Here is a 20,732-nt window from a genome sequence, read left to right as displayed (position 1 = left end):
AGGGTATGTATACTTTTTACACATTTAAAATCACCAACATGCTTTTTAGTTATTTCCATGAGAGCCGTATAAACGAGCAATTTCTTTCGATCGCATGACGAAAAGTCATTTTCATTAAATTATTAGACGTGTCCAATTACATCGACAAATGACAAACGTCTAAACGTCACGGTTTTCTTTAACCTACGATTAATGCATTAAACGGAAACCTTCGAACATTGGTAAACGACGATCCGGAAAAAAGGAAGGACGTTCGACGAATAAGTACTACGTCGTGCGATACTGATTAAAAGTTGTGAAATTTTTTATTGTATCGTATATGTACAAAATAGGTGTACAGACTACTTATCAATCGCATGGGCGCGTTTAATACACGCTTTACATATGCTTTTATCGCATATAACATTGATGTACGAGCATCACGTTGTGTAGTACACCTGCAACCCCCTCTTCTGTAATCTTTCATCAAATGGAATGAATGTCGAGATGACGCATAAATGTTTTTATTTTAGTTCTGATCTTATCATTTCCCCCCCTCTTTAGTCATTAATAACATTCTGGTATAAGGGTTTTGTGACTATTACCCCTTTCCCCATCTTGTACACACGAAAATAATAAATTACACTGGAACGTTATCTTCGCAATTATTTTGTTTAAAGGACATAGTAATTCGTTTTTTTTTTTTTTTTGAATCGCGTTTACATAGCTACATTAGAATAGTGTACCTTCGTATATCACTGGAAGTGTCGATGTGTGAACACGGCATCGGAGAAGACAAAAAGGAAACAATACGAATACACTTCCACTGTAGGTCCATCCGCGCTTTCCACTGCTTTCGCTGACAACAACTGGACCAAATAATTATTCGCGTTCAAAAACAGTGTTCTCGTGTTTTAGCCAACGGACTTCGCGTTTATTCTAACCTCAATTCCCTGTCGATTCTATTGCAACAAGATGAAACAAGTCCTTGTATACGATCAGCTCTCAGAAGAATGCCCTTTGAACTTTCAACTCCATAAAATTTTGTCAAAAAAATAATTTTCGATTCACATTTTTAATATCCGTAGAGTTTATCTAATACGCTTTAGGGGTCATTCCTCCAAGGCATTTCGAGAAATGTACAGCTAAAACAGACCTCGCAAAATCGACTTCGAAGTCGATCTCGTTCTATGTTAAATATGTCAATCAGTTATAATGTACTGTCCATGAATCAATAAAACCCGGTGATTAACATTTCTTATGATAGTTCATTGGTCCAGTTGTGTCATAGAAACGTGAAAGGCAACGTATGTCGTCTGATAATCTGATGAAACGATACTAGATTCGCACAAATGCGGATGATAATGATGGACTTACGCTTATTAGCCTAACTTAAAAGTTTTTTGTGTTTCCGTAGTATTAAGGCTCGTGCTTATTTTTTCTTGTTCTTATTAGCTTGATTTTTGTATTTGGCTGCAGTTGTTATTTTGGTTTTCTTCGTCTTGGGTTCATCATCGTCGTCTTCCTCGTCGTCTGGTTCCTAACATATTGAAATAAATAAAATATAACCATGTAGAAACTGAATAATTTTTGTAATATATAATTCGATAAATGCGAACCGCGAAGCGTTACATTATTTAACTTCTAACAAAAGATTGTATTACTGACATTCTAGCGTAACTCCTTTTCCTGTAACCTTAAAAGTACTGTTCGAACACAAGAATGGAAAAAGAGGAAAACAAGATGAGTAAAGAATAAAAGCAACTGTTTCAAAATGGGATGATTTATTATGGAAAAAAAATAAAACAGACACATGGAATGAGAACACAAACGCAGAAAGTATATCCACGACTTTCATTTATTCCTTAGACAATCTTCGGAGCCCTCCCTTCCCGAATCATATAAAAAGTAACGCGAGTTTAAAATATTCTCGGGTAAAACTCGTATTTTTTTTTTTTTTTTGTTTTTTTTTTTGGAGGATGTTTAAATAGCAGCACTTTAATATTAACATTCTATTTGTCTACGGCTTCATCCATCCTGGCACGCTTGGTGCCATTTTTTTTACCCTCTGCAGAATGCTTTCGTTTCTTTTGCAGTGCCTGAAATTCGTATTCCTAGTATATAAAAAATGTAATACTATTGCTTCTGACAACATACATAATAAAAGTATAGGAATTATTAATTTTAAATGAGCATTTGTATATATGTGTATCTACATATATATTTATATATATGCGTATATATACAACCAACTTTCATCGAAAATATTCTGCATATTCTTTTTCATTTCAAGTCACATTTTTTTCATATAGCTTATTCAGAATGTCAGTTAGAAATACAATCTCTTCTTCAATGGTGAACATTTAAAAAACTTTTAATATGTACATGTACAAAAATCTGTATGCGAACGTAAATCAAGCAATTATTATGTAGCTTGTACCTTATCATCATCATCATCGTCGATGTTCTCTTCCTCCATTTCATCATCCATATCATCAAACTCTTCCATGTGTGTACCTAAAATATTGAAATTAACACGGAATTATTTACTTTCGCGTTGCAAATTTCCGAAACACGCCTAAAAAAATGTGATACAACGCTAATGTAAAAATGTTCGAAAATAGTTGTACCAACAATTATGTAAAAACGACAATTTTAATTATTGAAATGCACCATTGTATAGATGTATAAACAAGAAAATGTATATTTAACAGAGGAATCTAATACCTTTGATATAAAAACTCATTTTACATTTATTTTAATTATTTTATCTGTATTTGATCAAACTATCAAATCTGTATCAAAATTTACTATATTGTAGTTGACATAAATTTTGTTAAAAGGCGTCCAGCTATAATTATCGCCCTTTTCTCAAATGACCTTTAATTAGAACATGAAAAAAGCAGTAAATCTTTTAAAAAGCATTAATACTCTACTCTGATCAATACATGCTCTATAATTGTTACACGCATAACACAATTTTCTGTATACATAAATGCCAAGAGGTTAACAATAATGCGTAACATAAATTCTTACCAAGAAGGTTATGCCCTACTATATGAACAGGACCGCTTCCTTTAACCAATGTAAATGTAACGGGTGGGTCGGGAAAACTGAGATCCAGAATAATTTGTGCTGTTTTTCCTATTTCCAGCAAAGCTATTGGTGTTTTAATTGGTCCCTTTAACCCCATTGCTTCAACCTGTAGTACATTAAGCTCTCCAGGTTTAGCTTCTGGACCTAAAAGTGCCTATAAGAAATTGATACGTGTAAACTAATCGAAAATCAATATTGCTCGCAACTAGTTAACCTATAAATTTGTATACCACCTTACCTAAAATGCAATGCATTTCATTGTCAAAGTAGATAGTTGAAAGCTGTAAACTTCTTTTTTCTCTTACGTTTAATTACATATTTAACACTGAAGAATGAAACTATCGAATAAGATCTTTACAGATTCTTTAAAAAAGAATCTAAATTTCTACATCTTAAACAATCTCAAATAGTTCCAAACAGAACCACTTCAAAAGATACAATATCTTAAGAGATATATTAAATTTCTATAAGTTCTTAAACATTGTAACATTTATATAAAATCTGAGGACATTTTCATACATAGATTCATGTAAATTCACAATTATGAATGTATTAACGTATGTAATGTATGTAAGACGTATCTAAATGGTGTTAGAGCAACTCGTGTGCTAAAAAGTCTGCGTCTGGGATGTCTGCAATTCACTACTTTCATATGGTGGTTAAAAATTCGCGCGCAAACATAAGAATAGTCGATGAAAGCGCTCAAAAAAGCCAAGATTACTAGTGACGCCAAATATTCATCATATATTCATACACAATTAATATGATGACACACAAAGGTGCCATAACCTGTTTGTAAAGGACAGAGGATCGCTAATTCAACTAAAACGAACGTCTATATCATGGTATCGATGGGAAATTCGTTGCCGATAAAATCGCGCGTTAACGAGAGCCTACCGCTCATAATGGGAGAGTACATAAAATTCGATGGTTGCGGAACGTCGAAAAACGACAAAGTACAAAGCAATTTAATATCTCCTTTATGTCTTCGACTTACCATTTTTATGATAAGCTTCTGATCGGCTCCGAAATGTTGGTTCGTGCCGTCTGCGTCGTCGTTCTTGTGTTCAGGATCCCATACCTCGCTGCAATTGAGTCCTTCGAGGGTGATTCCTGGACACACAAATCACAAGAGTACGCACACAAAATATAATAAATGCTTGCCGTTGCATCATAGTTAAGTAAAAGACGCGAGTTCGTTAGCTCTTAGGAGACAATGGGGGCTCGTCACAATGGCCGAAAGCCAGCCGGCGTCCCGACCATATTACCGCTCGAGTCGAATGGCCAACAACGTCGAAAGTATCCGCGTGCGGCACAAAATAAAATATCCACGACGATCACGATATCACGGCTTCTAATATTTACCATAGAGATACTCTTCTGCCATGGTGATCGACTTGATATTAAAGGATTCTCGTTAGCGGACGTGTAGACGGACCCTTTTCGAGTATGCGTGCCGAACGAAAGTGGAGAAGCCAAAGACGCCGCGCGCACAACGGTCACTGCGCGAAGAACGGTGGTCGCACGTGTTAGACGAACGCGTAGCAAATGAGTTTCGCGTACTCGGCCTTGCGCGCCTAGAATACGTTCTCTTCTTTGATTGGTCAATACACTCTCGACAGTGTTGCCGTTTTCAATATCACAAATCACCACTGATGGCTTTATGAGGGGTATTCTTAACCCCATGCATTATGCCAGTTATGAAAGAAACATGAAATATAAAATGAAATTGTCCAATTTAAAGTTCTCTATGGCACTCTATAAATAACATATATATAAGTTAATTATAAATATGTATATAAGTTATTGCTAAACAGATGATTGTCAATATGCATTTAATGACAATATAAACGCTTTTGTATCTCCTAAGTTGTTGCAAAATTCACATTAATTATGAAGTACCGAACGAAAAAATCGTTTTTCTTTTAGATTCTTTTTATTTAACGTACGAATACTCTGTAATTATTTAAAAAAGTATTTAATGAATAACAGAATTTGAATAAAAAGCTTGACAACGTTGCATCGAAAGCTTATTGGTTGTAAAATCCCTGGTGGTAAGAACATGAAACAAAGCATCGACACATTGACTGCATAAATATCGGGCGCAACACGTGAATAATACTTAAATTGCACAAAAGCGCGATGAAAGAGTTTTGTAGAAAAATTGAGCAATTGCTTCGACACGGTTGACATTAATGCATTACGATATTTAAGCAACTTCGCTGAGAAAGACATCAGCATATCTTAAGATAAGCTATAGCCCTCGGTCAACGACAGGAACTCGTCAGAATGCGAGCCAATATAATTATTCTAACTTGTTTATGTTTGTTGCCGGTAGTTTTTGGCAATAACGAAAAAAACGAGACAACATTTGTACCGACCCGTGAATGGCAAACCGTGAAAAAAGGTGAGTAAACGTTCATTTAATCTTCTATATACATACATTTTTGGGACTACTTTTTTACGCAACTGATGGTGCTGTTCCTAAGACCACGTCAGTCAAATTTGACGTTGCACGTTTCTTTGATAAAAATCATCATCGTTTTCATATTGTAATCAAATGCATATGACTGTTCGTGCAAAAAATGTTACGAATATTTTTAATTCGTCGTTACTTGAAATACGCCTAATATATTAACGCGTAGAGTATCGTAAATAATATACAACAGTGACGTATGCAGAATTTTATTTAAAGGTGCTAATGGATTCGTCCGTAACCCAATTAATTTTTTAGTCTAATTTTCTGTGAATAAAAAAAATATTGCTTTTATCTTTACAGCATTAGTTTCATGTTCAATTCTTTATTAGGTACACCTATTCCCAAAGGACTACATGTACGGCATAGTCTTCAAACTGGAGTTACAGAAGCAAAATTAATGGACAAAGAAGATGCAGAAGAAAAAGATTCTGATGAAAATTCTAATCATTCGCGTTCAAACTCATTAACATTGCATCCTGATAAAGCAATTATAGAAGATCATGATTCTTCTGTAACTGCAGATAAATCTGATTTATTTGACGATCCGATAGAAGAATTAAAAGCCAGGTTAAAGAAGATCAAAGAAGATGATGGAGAATTAAATGATAAGCACACTCAAAGAGTAAAGCAAAATTTTAGAGTTTATGAAACTTTGATAAAGGAGCTTAAAGTAAATGTTACAGCAAGCTGGGAATTATTAGATCATTATTTCCAAAAATTTCAAACTCACAGGAATGCAGTTACTACAGGAACTTTAACAGTTTTAGAAGTGGAAGAGGTTTTAGATAGTCTGTACAATTTGGAATATCTGCTTCATCATATCGTAAGTGCTAAAGTATTTGCCGATATGCAAGGTATGGGTAAAGTCATATCTCCTTGCCTCAATGGAACAAACACCGAAATTAAAGTTGAAGCATTGAAGCTTTTGGGTGCAGCTGTTCAGTCTAATCCTAAAGCCCAATTGAAAGCATTGGAAAATGATTTTGTTGAAAAACTTTTACACATATTGTCCACAAATGCTAAACTGGAAGTGAAGTCCAAGTGTCTCTTTGCTTTGGGTGCCTTAATAAGACAATTCCCGACGGCGCAGAAAGTTTGGATCGATCACGGCGGAGTGGAAATATTTGGGAAGATTTTAGCAGATGATCAATTGCAAGTGCAAATGAGGGTTATGAAACTAATCAGCGATTTGATTATCGAGAGACAAAACTTGCAAGATGACCCTGATCCTGAACAGGTACAACAGAGAACTAAAGCGTATGCAGCTGCCGACGTTGAACAAAAATTATTAAAGAACGGTTACTGTATGCATTTAAGCAATCTAATGACAAGAAGTTTCAAGGACGCGCTCCATAATCAATTTCAAACCGAGAATTACGAATTCGTAGAAACTATCATTGAAAGTATGATCATTGTAGTTCCTGTCTGTAAACAACAATTTAAAGAGAACAAAGATACATTGCTTCCTATTATACAACATTTATTGAACTTCTATCAAAACTCGGATCTTACTATAGAACAAGACGAAAACGATATTTTAAAATACCTTACCTTATTAATTGAAAAGTTACAAACGACTGTCTCTGAAATTGTTCACGAGGAATTGTAGAATACGAGAACAAGTACAAGCAAAGTGAATCGTTCGCGAGGAAAATACTACGGTAATTTTATGTTACAAAATAATAATTGTACAGTTTTCTGGCATAACGGAACATCTCCTCGCATGGATACGTTGAATTATCCGTTGTTAATATTGCATGAAAATTGTTATCAAATCTACAGTTAATAAGGACTATTGTTATTCTTTGAGCGAGTAATGAAATGCAATGTTAATCATTAATTTTTACGGAAACAGTACATAGTCACTTGTAAATAGATTATTACTAAGTATGGATCAATGTCTCAATGAATGAATGTATAATGTATTATAAAACGAGTACATGTGAATTAAAGTATCGTTGTGTAATGTCTGTACATATAGCGTGTAAGGTATTTGAGTTACCTGTCCGTAATTATGTAGCGAATAATTGTTATGTTTCCCGTGTTCTGAGATGTGATTGTTTAATAAATTATTTTGTACCGTTCATACTTTTTTTTATTCCGTAGAAAAAAATAATTATACGAGGATAACAATTTGTTATAGAATAACATACTTTATTTACAAATTATAATGATTACATATGAACAGTCTGCTCGTGTAGTCATCATAGTTCATAGAAAATATACTCGCGAAGTCGCTGATCAAACAGCTCCGTAAGTTTTAAGATTTCTATTTACATGTGATTAAAAAAGGCGCTCATGTACCAAGTGTATTTTTTTTTCTTTTTTTTTTCTTTTTTTTTTTTGCGGTAAAAGAATACCTTGTTTTCTTTTAAGTACAAGGATTAGGTTTGTTTTTTGTGCGACTTATAAAACATGCACTTTCCAAAAGATACATGAGCCTAGGAAAAAACAGATGGACACTCTCTTTCACGTCAGTTTATACATACCAATATCGCAAACCTTCGATGAAAATACGCTTCAATTTATATCTTTTTTTTTTTTTGTTTTAAACGATGAATAAGGAAGCATAAACATTATATACATACATAATTAATTTTACAACGTGAAAGTTATATGTCAATACTGGTTCCGATTGTTGTAACTTCTAGGCAACAAAGTTTTAAGTGCGACAATATCTTCAGAAACGGAATGACGTTTCTCACAAACAACACGTTTACCGATACTTTACAGAGGAACATACGTATATTCGTGTATAAACTATGTCAGGTTTCTAACAATATCCCTTAAAGTATTAATATAAATCAATAATCTCGAAACTGCCAATAATACGATCCCACGATAAACGATCGAAAAATATAAATATAATTCGTACAAATACTCCCTTTTAATTTCTCACTGCCTTTTTTTTATTTTTATGCTTTTATTATCAGAGAATTATAAACCTATTTACCACGACAAGAAACCAACAATCGAAGACGCGTTAGACTGGAGTGAAAACAAATCGATTCGTTGCTTAAGACGATTGTATCGAAACTCGAAGTTAGAGTTGGATCAAATGGAAAGAAGATTTCAGTTAAAACCTTGCAAATATAAACAAACTATAGACTTCTATTTCAGACTAAACTCAGTATATGATAGTTACATAATTTGAATCTGATTTTGATCAGTCATTAATCGTCGTTCCTCGTTTCTTCGCTGTCGAGACGTAGACGTAGACCCATTTTTATTGAGCAACAATTATTACACGGAATAATTCCCTTTTTTTTTTTTATGGCAAACTCGAATTACCGTTTCGACGCGTACCAAGAGATGCTAATATAAAAAAAATATCTATACTCGGCACACGTAAAACTAGTAGTCGACCGGTGAACCTAATTTGATTACAAAACGAAGTCATCTTAATCGCAAAGAATCGTCAAAACTGCCATCACGATGATACCTAAGAGCAACGCGGCGATTTGCTTCAACGATTCTTTCGGACTAGATTCTTTAATCAGTTCAGGTAAAATGGTTACCAAACCAATATGCAGAAAGCCACCCGCTGTGAATGGCAATATCCAACTTGTCGTCACTCCTAAAAAGTGATTGTCAGTTAAAAATTTAATTATAGAATAATCACATCACATTTCTAAATAACTAGCTAGGATTCGACACAGATCTCACACACCTCACAATCTGATTTATTCCATACAACTATAACATGAACCGATCGATAATTACCCACCTGCTTCGCCACCGGAAAAGAATACTGCGGACATAGCTCCAAAAATACCGCCACTAGCAGTGATAAGCTGTGCTCGCGCAGCATCCCACCTGCTAAATCCACTGCGTAGCAGTATAGCAAAATCTCCAACCTCGTGAGGTATCTCGTGTATGAGAATAGCGAATGTGGTGAGCACTCCTAAACGAAGGGACACGAGGAAAGAGCCACCAACGGCCAATCCGTGCGTGAAGTTGTCAATGATATTGGCTGTTAAATTCAGATAGCCGGTTATATGTTTCGATTTTTCTTTCGTGACAGTCTTTTTATCGCCAGAAACGTCGGTCGCAAGATTCAGCTTGTCGACGCGATCATTCGGCAATTTATCGGGGATGCCGTTCTTCATTTTTTTCAAGTTTTTCAAGCAATTTCTTGCTTCGTCTATCGACATACCCTCCAGTCTACTAGAGAATTTGTTACATACCGATACTGGCTCGATACCGTTACCGTCGAAGCTATTCTTCCTGCGCGTATCTTTGTAGCCATATGGAAGTTGGGAGTACCCGTTCTTCTTCTCCGAAGAGGGCTTCAACTGCAAGAAGAGTTCGCTGAATAAATTTCACGCGGATGATTTTTATAATACATTTGCTCTCGACTATGTTACCTTGTTAATAACACCGACTATATCTGTAAATAAATCATCGTAAGGCTTCGAAAATCCGTTCTGCGGATTGTCCCCGATTAATGTGATGCAGTTATTATTCTCCATTTCTTTCTCCGCTTCCGTGTCCGTGCTTTCGCGGTCATCCTGCTTGTCCGTTATCACAGATTCGTCCGCATCCTCGGATTCCCTCTCAACGTTGAAGAGTTTCTCCACTATGACGAATACTAGAAAACCACCGAGCACCCAGAAACCACAAGTCATTGGCAGTTGACCATTATCAGAGACTGAAACAAAAAGAATTTGCTCAACGATATTCTTGCACGTATAAAGGACGATATTTATAGCGTTATTCGATCCAGTTTAATTTTCTCTAACAGCTGTCCCCGCCGGGAAGGTAACTCGGAAATCGTAGGTGAACTAGGACCGTGTCGGTTTAATTTAGGAGAGGATAGCTGGCAATTGAAATCAGTAACTGAAGCACAATAGAGGTTTGCGACCGTCGCTTGAGTTGCTCACAAAGCACACAGAGGAGATAGAAGATCGCTTCAAGTCTCTGATACTACGAATTACTAACTTAAAATACTCTCGATTAAACGATCCAGAGGGAAAATACGCCTGTGCAAAGTTATTGCATCGTTCGATCGATGATCTTTGAGCCGTATTTTCCCCAAAGCGTTCCACGATAAACGATGATTCCGCGTCGCATGAATACCTTGACTTCTTGTTTTCGGGGTCGCAATTCACGTTACGCTATTACATAATTCACACCAGTTACGTAATTGTTTTGTCATTGAGGCATGAACGAACTATAAGCCCCGGAACATTCAGCGGTACGTACGCCAGCGTTGACAAGTTTGAGGTCGCTATCTTAATCTATGGATACCCATAAGCGTTCGATAAACTTAAATCCTTTATCTGCTCGATCCTCAGGGTTTCTGTACCTTTGTTCAGTGATTTGTTCCCCCATGCTTCCGGTAGAAGGTGCAAGAAAACATCACCCAGAAGGCCGCCGACTGCAAAGCTCAACAGTATTTTCAGCGTGCCAGCGCTATCTGAAACACAATCAGATCAATTGTTAGAAACGTGGAACGTGCATTTGGAATTGATCTTTTGTGAAGGTATCGAGGAAGCATGGTCTGAAGAGCTTCTTCTCGAACCTCCACCTACGCACGTATTCTCTATAATCAAAAATATCGACACGAATGATATGTGTCTGCCGCGCGGCGATAAATTTTTAAGTCGAATCGCGCACGGTGCCAACAATTTTACCGTCGGTTGAATTCTTCGCGTGCAAGGATCACTGACCACGTTAAAGTACGATCGAGTCTAGGCGATATCTTTACCCTGCACTCGAGTCGTATTTCAATCGGGCAGCTCACGCTCCAAAGAACATATTTCCACTCTTTCTACTGAGTCAAAAACTCGACAAACTGGAGAAATTGCATTTAGATAAACATTTAATCCCTCGATAAACCACCAATGATCGCATTAGCTTAATTTACAATCAGAAATCAACTATGAAAGTTTATCGACAGGTTCTATATTATCTCTAAGATTAGATGACATCCGATTAGCGCCAAAAATTGTAAAATAACGAGACTTTTAATTAAAAAATCGAATGGAAAATTATGTTCGCGATGTTGAGAACAAGAAACAGCGGCTTGGCAGACCTTGATCCACTTTTTGCAGAACAGATTATTGAGTGGACACTCTTAATAAGTGCGTGGAACGTGCTGTCCTCAGTGTACATTTTATCCAAGTGTTTGTTTTCTTTAAAGATATCCCAATATTTTTCTATGTCTCCGTTTGACTCAATAATAGTCGAACGCTGCTGCTATTAAGGTAATTATTCGACCCGAGAAACGCTTGTTTTGACGACTGCTGGCACGATGACCTGCAGTTAATAAAAACTGTTGCCACGTGTTATTATTCATCTCTTCTTCTTTCATTCTCGGGACTTTACTTCTTCGATGATCTATCGCCGTGTGTCACCTAAAAATATGTACATGCTATTACTCGGTGCAGTGCGCCATTTTGTTCGAACTGACAGCTCTGGCAATTTTGTTGCAAATCGTGCAATATTTATTCCAGCAGCGTCTGGGAAAATTAGAACAAATGTAGCAGTCGTTCGTGACGATAGTCATTAGACATCCGTTCGTTAAAATGCGTGCTGCAACAGATATTTCAGCGATTAGTCATCTGATCTATTTACATCGCAGTCTAATCTCTCTAACTTTGAAATATTTACTAAAATTTCGATGGACAAACTCGCAGATACGTTGTACAAGAGCGACGATATTATTTGCATTGGCAGAAAATGGAATATGCGAAGCTATCTTGAACCGTCTGCCGGTCAAAGGTTACTAAGTACAGTATCACTTTTCTTTCGACTTTCTATTTCTGCAAAACATATTTAACGCGAGTATCGTTCGCCACGAAACGATTCGTTAGTTCCTCTTCGATGCATTTTCTTCTTCCTGAACCTTGTACCGACCTCTTGCGATCTATGTCACATCAATAAATGTTACATTCTTGTGAAATGGGTCAATGTTTATGCATTGCACACGTCCCGTGCTCGTTGGAATTAAAACTACGTGTATCTGTTTAAAACTATTTCTCTACAATAGAATTAGCAACGTTTCGAAGAATTTATCATTAGTAATAAAATCGTCAGTGACACATCGGAGATAAACGATTACAACAAAGCGGAAAAACCATCTTGTTCTGTTAACAATCGTGAAAAACCCAAACTGTTGTCGAGTTACGCGAACTTTCCCAATGACACGCAATTCTAGCGTAATAATCTTTAACGATTTAATCATTTTAACGAACAAACTCCGACAATAATCCAATAAAAGTTGAAGTAATCATTTATCAAGTACAATTCACTTCATGATTGCTGATTAATATCGGTGATTACTTTCTTATTTATAAAGAAAAGTCTAGATAGAAATATGCCAATAGCAGAGACTTACAATTTTAAACGCTGAACATACGTAATATACGGTCGTGATAACATAATTGAGCATATCGCGAGGAAACAGAATTTCCAAACTGCAGGAAACGAGCATGTCTCGCGGCCGCGTAACCAACGATAAATTTGTGTTATGTTTGCCAACTCTAGGCTTGCTTCTAGCGATAATAAGTCTGAATTTTCGCTTCTGTGTCGAACATGACGCCCAGTTAACTCAGGAAACAGCGCGTGCGATCCCTACTCCCGTTGTACGCGATCTTTCGAACGATTTACTACGCGAGCCAGGATCACGCTTTGTTCTTTTTTCACCGCATTCATGATGAAACATCGCGACACTATTGCAAGAAACAATATCGATCCTATAATTAACGACTATTAACATAGATATTGCATAGATCTTAATATTAACGTGTCTTGTCGCGAACAAAAATTGCGATAAGTCGGAATAACAGCGAGATTATATTGAAATAAAGTTGTATCCTGTTGCAATTTACTTGGATTATGAGACGTAGCGTCACGATGTCTAATGGAGTTTTTGTTCGACGACAAACGCGTATGAAAAATTAATTTACATCGACGACAATTGGTTTAAACTTTTCCTACATCCTTTCTAAAGGAATGTTTTTGACATCGGTGATAACATTCTTCCGACAAATAAGATATCATCTATAATTTCACAATGCAGAGCAAATATCGAGCAGATTAAAAATTTAATAAATTGTTTCGTAGTACGAACATGGCGTCGAAACAATGTTATCGATAAATTTGTTATCGTATCGAGATAAATTAATACAATGCCGGTAGTTATCGTTTAATTTATTTTTATACGACAGTTACCCAAGATCGTTGTCAACTTAATTGTTAATAAATGTCCAACGTTGTTAAAAATCAAAAATAACAATTTGTTGATGGAGTCTTCGTTAAGAATTTTTTTCTCGAAAATGCGTAGGATTTCGGGGGTATGTGTAATGACCAATAATGATTGCAATCGACCCCTGCGACTGAAAATAATTTTTTTAGGACGATTTGAAATTTTTTAATTTTGTCGAAAAATTTCACTTTTCGAATTTTTTTCTCGAAAGTGGGTAGGATTTCGGGGGTAGGTCTATTCACCAAAAATTATTGTAATTGACCTCCCTAGCTGAAAATAATTTTTTTTAGAACGATTTGAAATTTTTTAATTTTGTCGAAAAATTTCACAACTTCTCCAATTTTTTTCTAGAAACTGGGTAGGATTTCGAGGGTATGTATATTCACCAAAAATTATTGCAATCGACCCCTGCGACTGAAAATAATTTTTTTAGGATGATTTGAAATTTTTTTTTTCGCCGAAAAATTTAGGCACCTACCCCCTGTCGATTTTTCTTCAAAACTAGTTTTTCATTTTTAATAAATTTGTTTGACGCTGTACGGAAATTTGGTTTAATACTTTTTTGTAGGCACCCACGAGCTCTAGTTCAGAAAAAAATTTGAATGAAATCCATTCACTATTGTGGGAGTTATGGTCGTTTGAAAATTGGACCACTTTTATGGGGTTTTTCTCAGTTTACGAGGTTAAGGAATAACTTTTCGGAATTTCTTAAAATTTCTACATATTTTACACCAAAATACGCGTTGTTTGAATTTTTAAACATTAAAATCGGCTAATCCGTTCAAAAGTTATAACATTTTAAAGATACGCTTGTGACATTTCTGGCCTGAAATTATATTTTCGCTAAGAAATTTTTTTCTCAAAAATAGTTAGGATTTCGAGAGTATGTGTATTCACTAAAAATGATTGTAATTGATCTTCGCGACCAAAAATAATTTTTTCAGAATGATTTGAAATTTTTTAATAACTTTTTAACGAAGCCTCAGTCAAGAAATTGATATTCTTGATTTTCGTCTGATTTTGGCCTCTAGAATCGCTCATTAAAATTTTTCCCAGAGGTGGCTGAACACTGCATATGCAGCTATTCGATAAAATAACTGAAAGATCGAATAGCTAACGCAAGTTAATTGTTTTCTATGGCGCGTGATCGTTCTAATTGAATGCAATTATTTCTAACTTCTTATCGATCTAGAAAACTATGCTTCCTAACTATTCCACGCAGATGAAGAACACTACATTGAAAACGTGAGGCGCGTTTGTACGGTTTTAAAATAGAAAAACCAATCGATTGGCGTTGTGCGAATGCATTCAGGGAAACCGTTTAAACGTGTGTTTCGGTGCAGCTGGCGATGCTGGATTACAAACAGCGATGGGAAATTAAAGTCCAATGTACTTACGCGTAAACGCGATCGCATCGAGCGAAACAGAAATGGAGAACGCATTGATGCTCGTGGGCGTAACACAGAGAGAACTGGCCTGATAATAGATTCGTTCCAGAACAGTCGGCGATGCAACAGACCAGCAGAACCATAATTTAACACCATTCCCCTGACGAATCCCGGGATTCTTTCGGACGGATTTATTCCGAAACTACAAAACAATAGTTAAACGATACTTAATTATTCGATCGTTTCGAAAGAAGACTCGGTCGCGTTACGCAAAGCTGTTTGAAACGGGATACAGAGTTCCCAGAGCGCTTCGAATGCAATTTATTTAAATGGACTCGGTCGTGGTATCGATCGTGCTTTAAAAGTAAATTCGAGGCGGCGAGATCGCGGAGGTCTCTCGTATTCCGCACGAGGAACGCTGTAAAACGCGATAGCGGAACAGTGAAAATAACTGCGACCGTACGGTCAGCTAGTTTTCAGCAACAAGACGCGAAAACGAGGATAGTAAACGTATCGATTCGCTATTAGACTTTTTACGCTCCACCTCCAAATGTAATCGAACGCGGCAGCCAGCTGCAGCTGAGCTGCTTTTTCTTTCTATGGAGAAGTTCTCACGCTTTTCATAGGTGCAGTATTTACACGGAGAAAATAGGGAGAGCCCTTACGCGAAATGTACAAAGATATCAGAGTCAACTGACTAGCCGTACGATTCGTGACTTAACATCATAAACACGCTCGCGAGTAAGTTAATCGATCATTTGTCGATCAGCGTCAATCGTTCCTTTTTTGCGTTGCATTCTTTGTTCCAGCAGATGTTTAATTAGTCACTATGTAATATAAATTTCCATAAAATTGTCAATAGCGATGAGTGAACGTGAAATTTATATGCCCGCAAGGCTCCTCTGCGCGTTGCAGACGAGACGAAATGCAATAACGACCTTGAATTTGCGCGTATCGCTTAAAATTATGCTACGTACGCGGTACATCCCACCACGGAGAAACGGGGAATTAAATTCTTATTCTCCATCGCGGAGATCGCATGAAACCGCTCGTACGATAAAAAAATGTGCATACAGGCTCGTTAAACAACGCAATAAAAGCAGAGAAAACAGAATACTCGTTATCGTCGCGAGATACTTAAAATTTTAATTGCAAGATCGTTCGATTAGGGCGCCGTAGATGTTCCATCGCGTTTAAATTCTGCGTTCGTCCCGTTGCGCGGAGAATTACGTTTGCATTTCCTTCTTCTTCCACAAATTCCATTGTTGCAATGCGTCCCGCGGAGAACAAGTTCCACGATCTTCTCCCGCTTGCATTAGCATGCAGCGGCGTTACGTGTGCCCGTAGATTTCGCAAATAAACGAGAGGATGATGCAGCCAAACGATACACGGTTGAGATGGCCTCTCGTCAGCAATCTTCTTCGCGAACGTTATTCTACAGTTACAGGTTGCAATCTTTTAGTTTAGTTTCTATCGAACTGGGATTCTTGTTTTGAAACCTCGTGAACTGCTGTCCTGTGTTCAAGGAAATGTTGGTACGGTTCCATTTACTTTTTCTTTCGTCTGGAATGCAGATGAGAGCTGAAAGTAACTTGAACGTCATTACAATATCCTGGCTCGATACGTAATATTTCTCGATAGAAGACGAGAATACCCTTACAGAGAAGTCGTTGGCACGAAGCGATAGGTATCGACGTAGTAAACAATATGCGCAGCAGACCCTCTCGACGAGATCAAATGCGTTTCTTCTTGTGCATCCGGGAATTTTAATTGACGTTACGATGCACAATTATTTTTATCCCAACTGGTTAAATTGGACACTGAACGTGCAAACATTCATTTCCCATAAAGAAAAATACAGTGAGAAATTTTAATGCAAGATTTCAGAGGCCAAAATAAGACGAAAATCAAGAATATCACTTTCTCGATTGAGGCTTTGTTAATTATTAAAAAATTAAATTAAAAAATTTCAAATCGGTCCGGAAAAATTATTTTCGATTGCAGGGGTCGATTACAATCATTTTTGGTGAATAGACATACCCCTTAAATCCTACCCATTTTCGAGAAAAAAATTCGAGAAGTGAAATTTTTCGACAAAATTAAAAAATTTCAAATCGTTCCAGAAAAATTATATTCAGCTAGGGGAGTCAATTACAATCATTTTTGGTGAATAGACATACCTTCGAAATTCTACGCAGTTTCGAGAAAAAAATTCAAGATGTGAAATTTTTCTACAAAATTAAAAAATTTCAAATCGTCCTAAAAAAATTATTTTCAGTTGCAGGGGTCGATTACAATAATTTTTGGTGAATAGACATACCTTCGAAATCCTACGCAGTTTCGAGAAAAAAATTCGAGAAGTGAAATTTTTCGACAAAATTAAAAAATTTCAAATCGTCCTAAAAAAATTATATTCAGCTAGGGGGGTCAATTACAATCATTTTTGGTGAATAGACATACCTTCGAAATCCTACCCATTTTCGAGAAAAAAATTCGAGAAGTGAAATTTTTCGACAAAATTAAAAAATTTCAAATCGTTCCGGAAAAATTATTTTCGATTGCAGGGGTCGATTACAATATTTTTTGGTGAATAGACATACCCTCGAAATCCTACGCAGTTTCGAGAAAAAAATTAAATATGGGCGGAATTTTAAACATTAATAACTTTTTAACAAAGCCTCCATCAACAAATTGGTATTCTTGATTTTCGTCTTATTTTGGCCTCTAGAATCTCCCATTAAAATTTTTCTCATGGAGATGCGATTTTCACGTCGTCGGGCATTGTTAAGTACGAATTGTTATTAAGCGACAGGAATATTAAATCACTCGACAGCTCTAATATCTTCTTTGTTTTTCATGATAAGGAAAAATAATGAGACAAAGGAACATGCACCGAGGGGACAATTTGTTTTATCGCGACGAACATTTTTTAGTCACGAGTTATTTGTTACATTTCAAGGTCTCTCCCTATGTCTCTCGTTTATATTAATAAGTACAGAGAAAGTACAATCCTTCTTTCGTCCATAATTAAAAACAACGGAAATAATTTATGTACCTAATAAAAATGAATGATCTATCGATGTAAACAATGACGACAAACAGTATAAGAAAAAGATCGCGCAACGACTGAAATATTTGTTCCTAAGAAAAAGAACGATTCGATTGACCATAGATTTCTAGTGAAATTGCGGTGCTGGATTGTATCCTATTGCACAAGACCTGAGGCGAGAATTTGCGACGAACTATGCAACATTCTAATCGTGCATTGACACGGTGTTCGAACGCAAACATTAAATGTTACATAATTACCTTAGAATGAGATGTTCAAAATTTGATTTTCCCGCGAATAATTCAAGCGCAAGGATCGATCGATTAATAATTAAAAACGGCACGAAAGATACTCGAAGATTCATCGTTATTGTATCTTTTAAAGGAACCTTTTCATTTAAATAACATCTATTTAGAAATTGGCACAGGTCGTGTTAAAATGTACACATAACCTCCCAAACGAGACATAATCAAAATCCCTCGCAACAGATATTGCGTAGGCTCAAGTTTGCTGTAAAAATAATACAAGAGAAAAAACAGTCTTTAAGTGCCAATTATAAATAAATGCGTTACCTCCTGTTTTTAAATCGGCACTGTCTTCGATGGGGATGATCCAGAGAGGGAAGATACCGGTTAGTCCGATCATGGTGCTGCCTAGCAGGGAAAACAACCACGGGGAGTACTGAAAATATTCCATCGTGGCATCCCATGACGTCCACATGTCCTCCGTAATAATTTCATAGAAGAATCCAGCGAAGTCGGTGCAATTCTCTACGCTTGTGTTTGCCGCCATGTTTGTACGTTTGTGTACCTAACGCCGCTCGGTCAAAATCCTTCGAACAAACCGTACGTTTCCCAGATTTCTTTGTCTCCCTCGACGATCACACTTCCGATGATTTAATTAACGTTATCGGAACTGCTAAATATTCAACGTGCAAAACACACCGTTAACTTTCAGCGTGTATCGATACGTACATACGTCTCTTCGTGCTTGGTCTGTTTACGCGAAAATAACCTCTCGTCGTACTCACTTGGGAATGTAACTGTGCTGCTGTACGTAGTATAGCGTTAAACAATTCGAAAATAACTTATGGGTGGTGAATGTCTTTCGGGAAGGAAGAATGCTGTTACTTCGAAGAAAGAAAATTCGTCGAGACCACGACTACCGAGCGACCGACTAGCCTACACTGAGAACTGAGTGCGGACGCTACGAATCAGGCGGTCGCCGCCTCTACCGTCGCCGGTTTTGTCAATTAAATCAAGCCTCTTGTTATTTTATACCGCCGCAATACGAAGACAATAGCATCGTGATCAGTCCCGTGACGATAAATACTCAACAACAATGGTCAAGAATATCGTTCTGCTCTCGTAAAGATCTTGCTCGTCGACTCTCGCGTGTCTCTCTATTCTTTTTTTCGCTCTTCGCTGTATAATTTCTGCCCAGGGTTGCTCGATTCGTCCTCGATGCGACGATGTATCATTCCATCGATATAACAATCACGATTAAACAGCAGCTCACAGTCCTCAAGACCTTTTTGGCTCCTCGAATTTCTTGGTTATGTACGACTCGTGGTTCTCGCGTTTTCACGCGGACAATGGCAGACCGCACTGATCGACAGATAGAGTCGCACTATCGTTAGTTATCTCCTTCTATTCTTACTTTATTTCTGTTGATTATGAAATAACGCACAATCTTGTCCACTCACCACACTGACGGAACGGTTAATGCGCATTACGACGAAGGCAGTCCCTTTTATAGCTACCGAAGCGCCACGCTAGGCGGTGTGCGTCCAAGGAAGAGGACAGACGCATAAGTATCGTGTAAAGAAGAAAGACGAAGAATGGAAGTGCGAAAGAGAAACAGGGGAAAAGAAAAAGAAGACGATGATGATGAAGTTAAACGTAGCGAAGAATGTACAATTCGATGGTTAGGCAATAAATAATTTATAGACGAAACCTCTATTTTGAAAAACGAAACAGAAAAAACTCAACTCTTCTTGTTGACTATCAAAATCGATAGAGGCGCTACTGTACTTCCTTACAAATAATCGCAGTTAATTGCGAATAAAATGAAAGATCCTATCTGAATTTTAAATACATTCGTACATCTGTTACACAAACAGGAAAATAATCTGTAATGTTTTTGAGATCGTAAATGCTATTTTGCCTTAAATTTTATAGTCCAATATTCTGCTAAATGGCCCCTAACGATAACTGCCTTACTTGCAACGACACTTAACATTTTTATCACAGTCTTGTACGTATAATCATCTAGTATCTTTTGGTGACGCTGTCGTAAAGATAAAACAACTATTAATACCGTTTAATTTCCAAACGATTGGAAATCACAGAGATAATTATTTTACTTAATCATTCTGATCATTGCACAGATTGAAATTGCCTCACGTACGCTATCTTTTTTAACTTGGCTTGGAAGAGAATTCATTACTGCGTAACTTTGATTAACGTATACTTTTACTAAAATAACAATCGTCTGGCAATAATTGCTACCGATAAGTTTATGAAAAAC

At 36.7% G+C, this 20,732-nt stretch overlaps 2 protein-coding genes across 4 annotated transcripts; one reads left to right on the top strand and one right to left on the bottom strand.

The window, feature by feature from the left end:
* Positions 1-493: 493 nt before the first annotated feature.
* Positions 494-19,937, bottom strand: LOC143349078 (zinc transporter ZIP13 homolog). 3 transcript variants are annotated; one of them, XM_076779999.1, is made up of 8 exons: positions 18,776-19,937; positions 10,863-10,973; positions 9,922-10,205; positions 9,282-9,849; positions 4,073-4,188; positions 3,016-3,229; positions 2,420-2,496; positions 494-1,519 (listed from the first exon to the last, which is right to left on the bottom strand). In XM_076779999.1, exons 1-8 carry the CDS (start codon positions 18,993-18,995, stop codon positions 1,412-1,414), a joined length of 1,698 nt encoding a protein of 565 aa, XP_076636114.1. In that variant the 5' UTR covers positions 18,996-19,937; the 3' UTR covers positions 494-1,411. The 3 variants fall into 3 exon arrangements, with proteins under 3 accessions (XP_076636114.1, XP_076636116.1, XP_076636117.1); XM_076780001.1 differs by lacking the exon at positions 494-1,519 and adding an exon at positions 1,932-2,078; XM_076780002.1 differs by lacking the exons at positions 494-1,519; positions 2,420-2,496; positions 3,016-3,229; positions 4,073-4,188 and adding an exon at positions 7,944-9,131.
* Positions 5,123-7,638, top strand: Sil1 (Sil1 nucleotide exchange factor). The gene is made up of 2 exons (XM_076780010.1): positions 5,123-5,482; positions 5,884-7,638. Exons 1-2 carry the CDS (start codon positions 5,365-5,367, stop codon positions 7,161-7,163), a joined length of 1,398 nt encoding a protein of 465 aa, XP_076636125.1. The 5' UTR covers positions 5,123-5,364; the 3' UTR covers positions 7,164-7,638.
* Positions 19,938-20,732: the final 795 nt, after the last annotated feature.

Source organism: Colletes latitarsis, chromosome 12 (genome assembly GCF_051014445.1).
Source record: "Colletes latitarsis isolate SP2378_abdomen chromosome 12, iyColLati1, whole genome shotgun sequence".
Classification (NCBI taxonomy): domain Eukaryota; kingdom Metazoa; phylum Arthropoda; class Insecta; order Hymenoptera; family Colletidae; genus Colletes; species Colletes latitarsis.
Note: the sequence above shows the minus strand (reverse complement) of the source record. Positions and strands in the feature narration are given on the sequence as shown.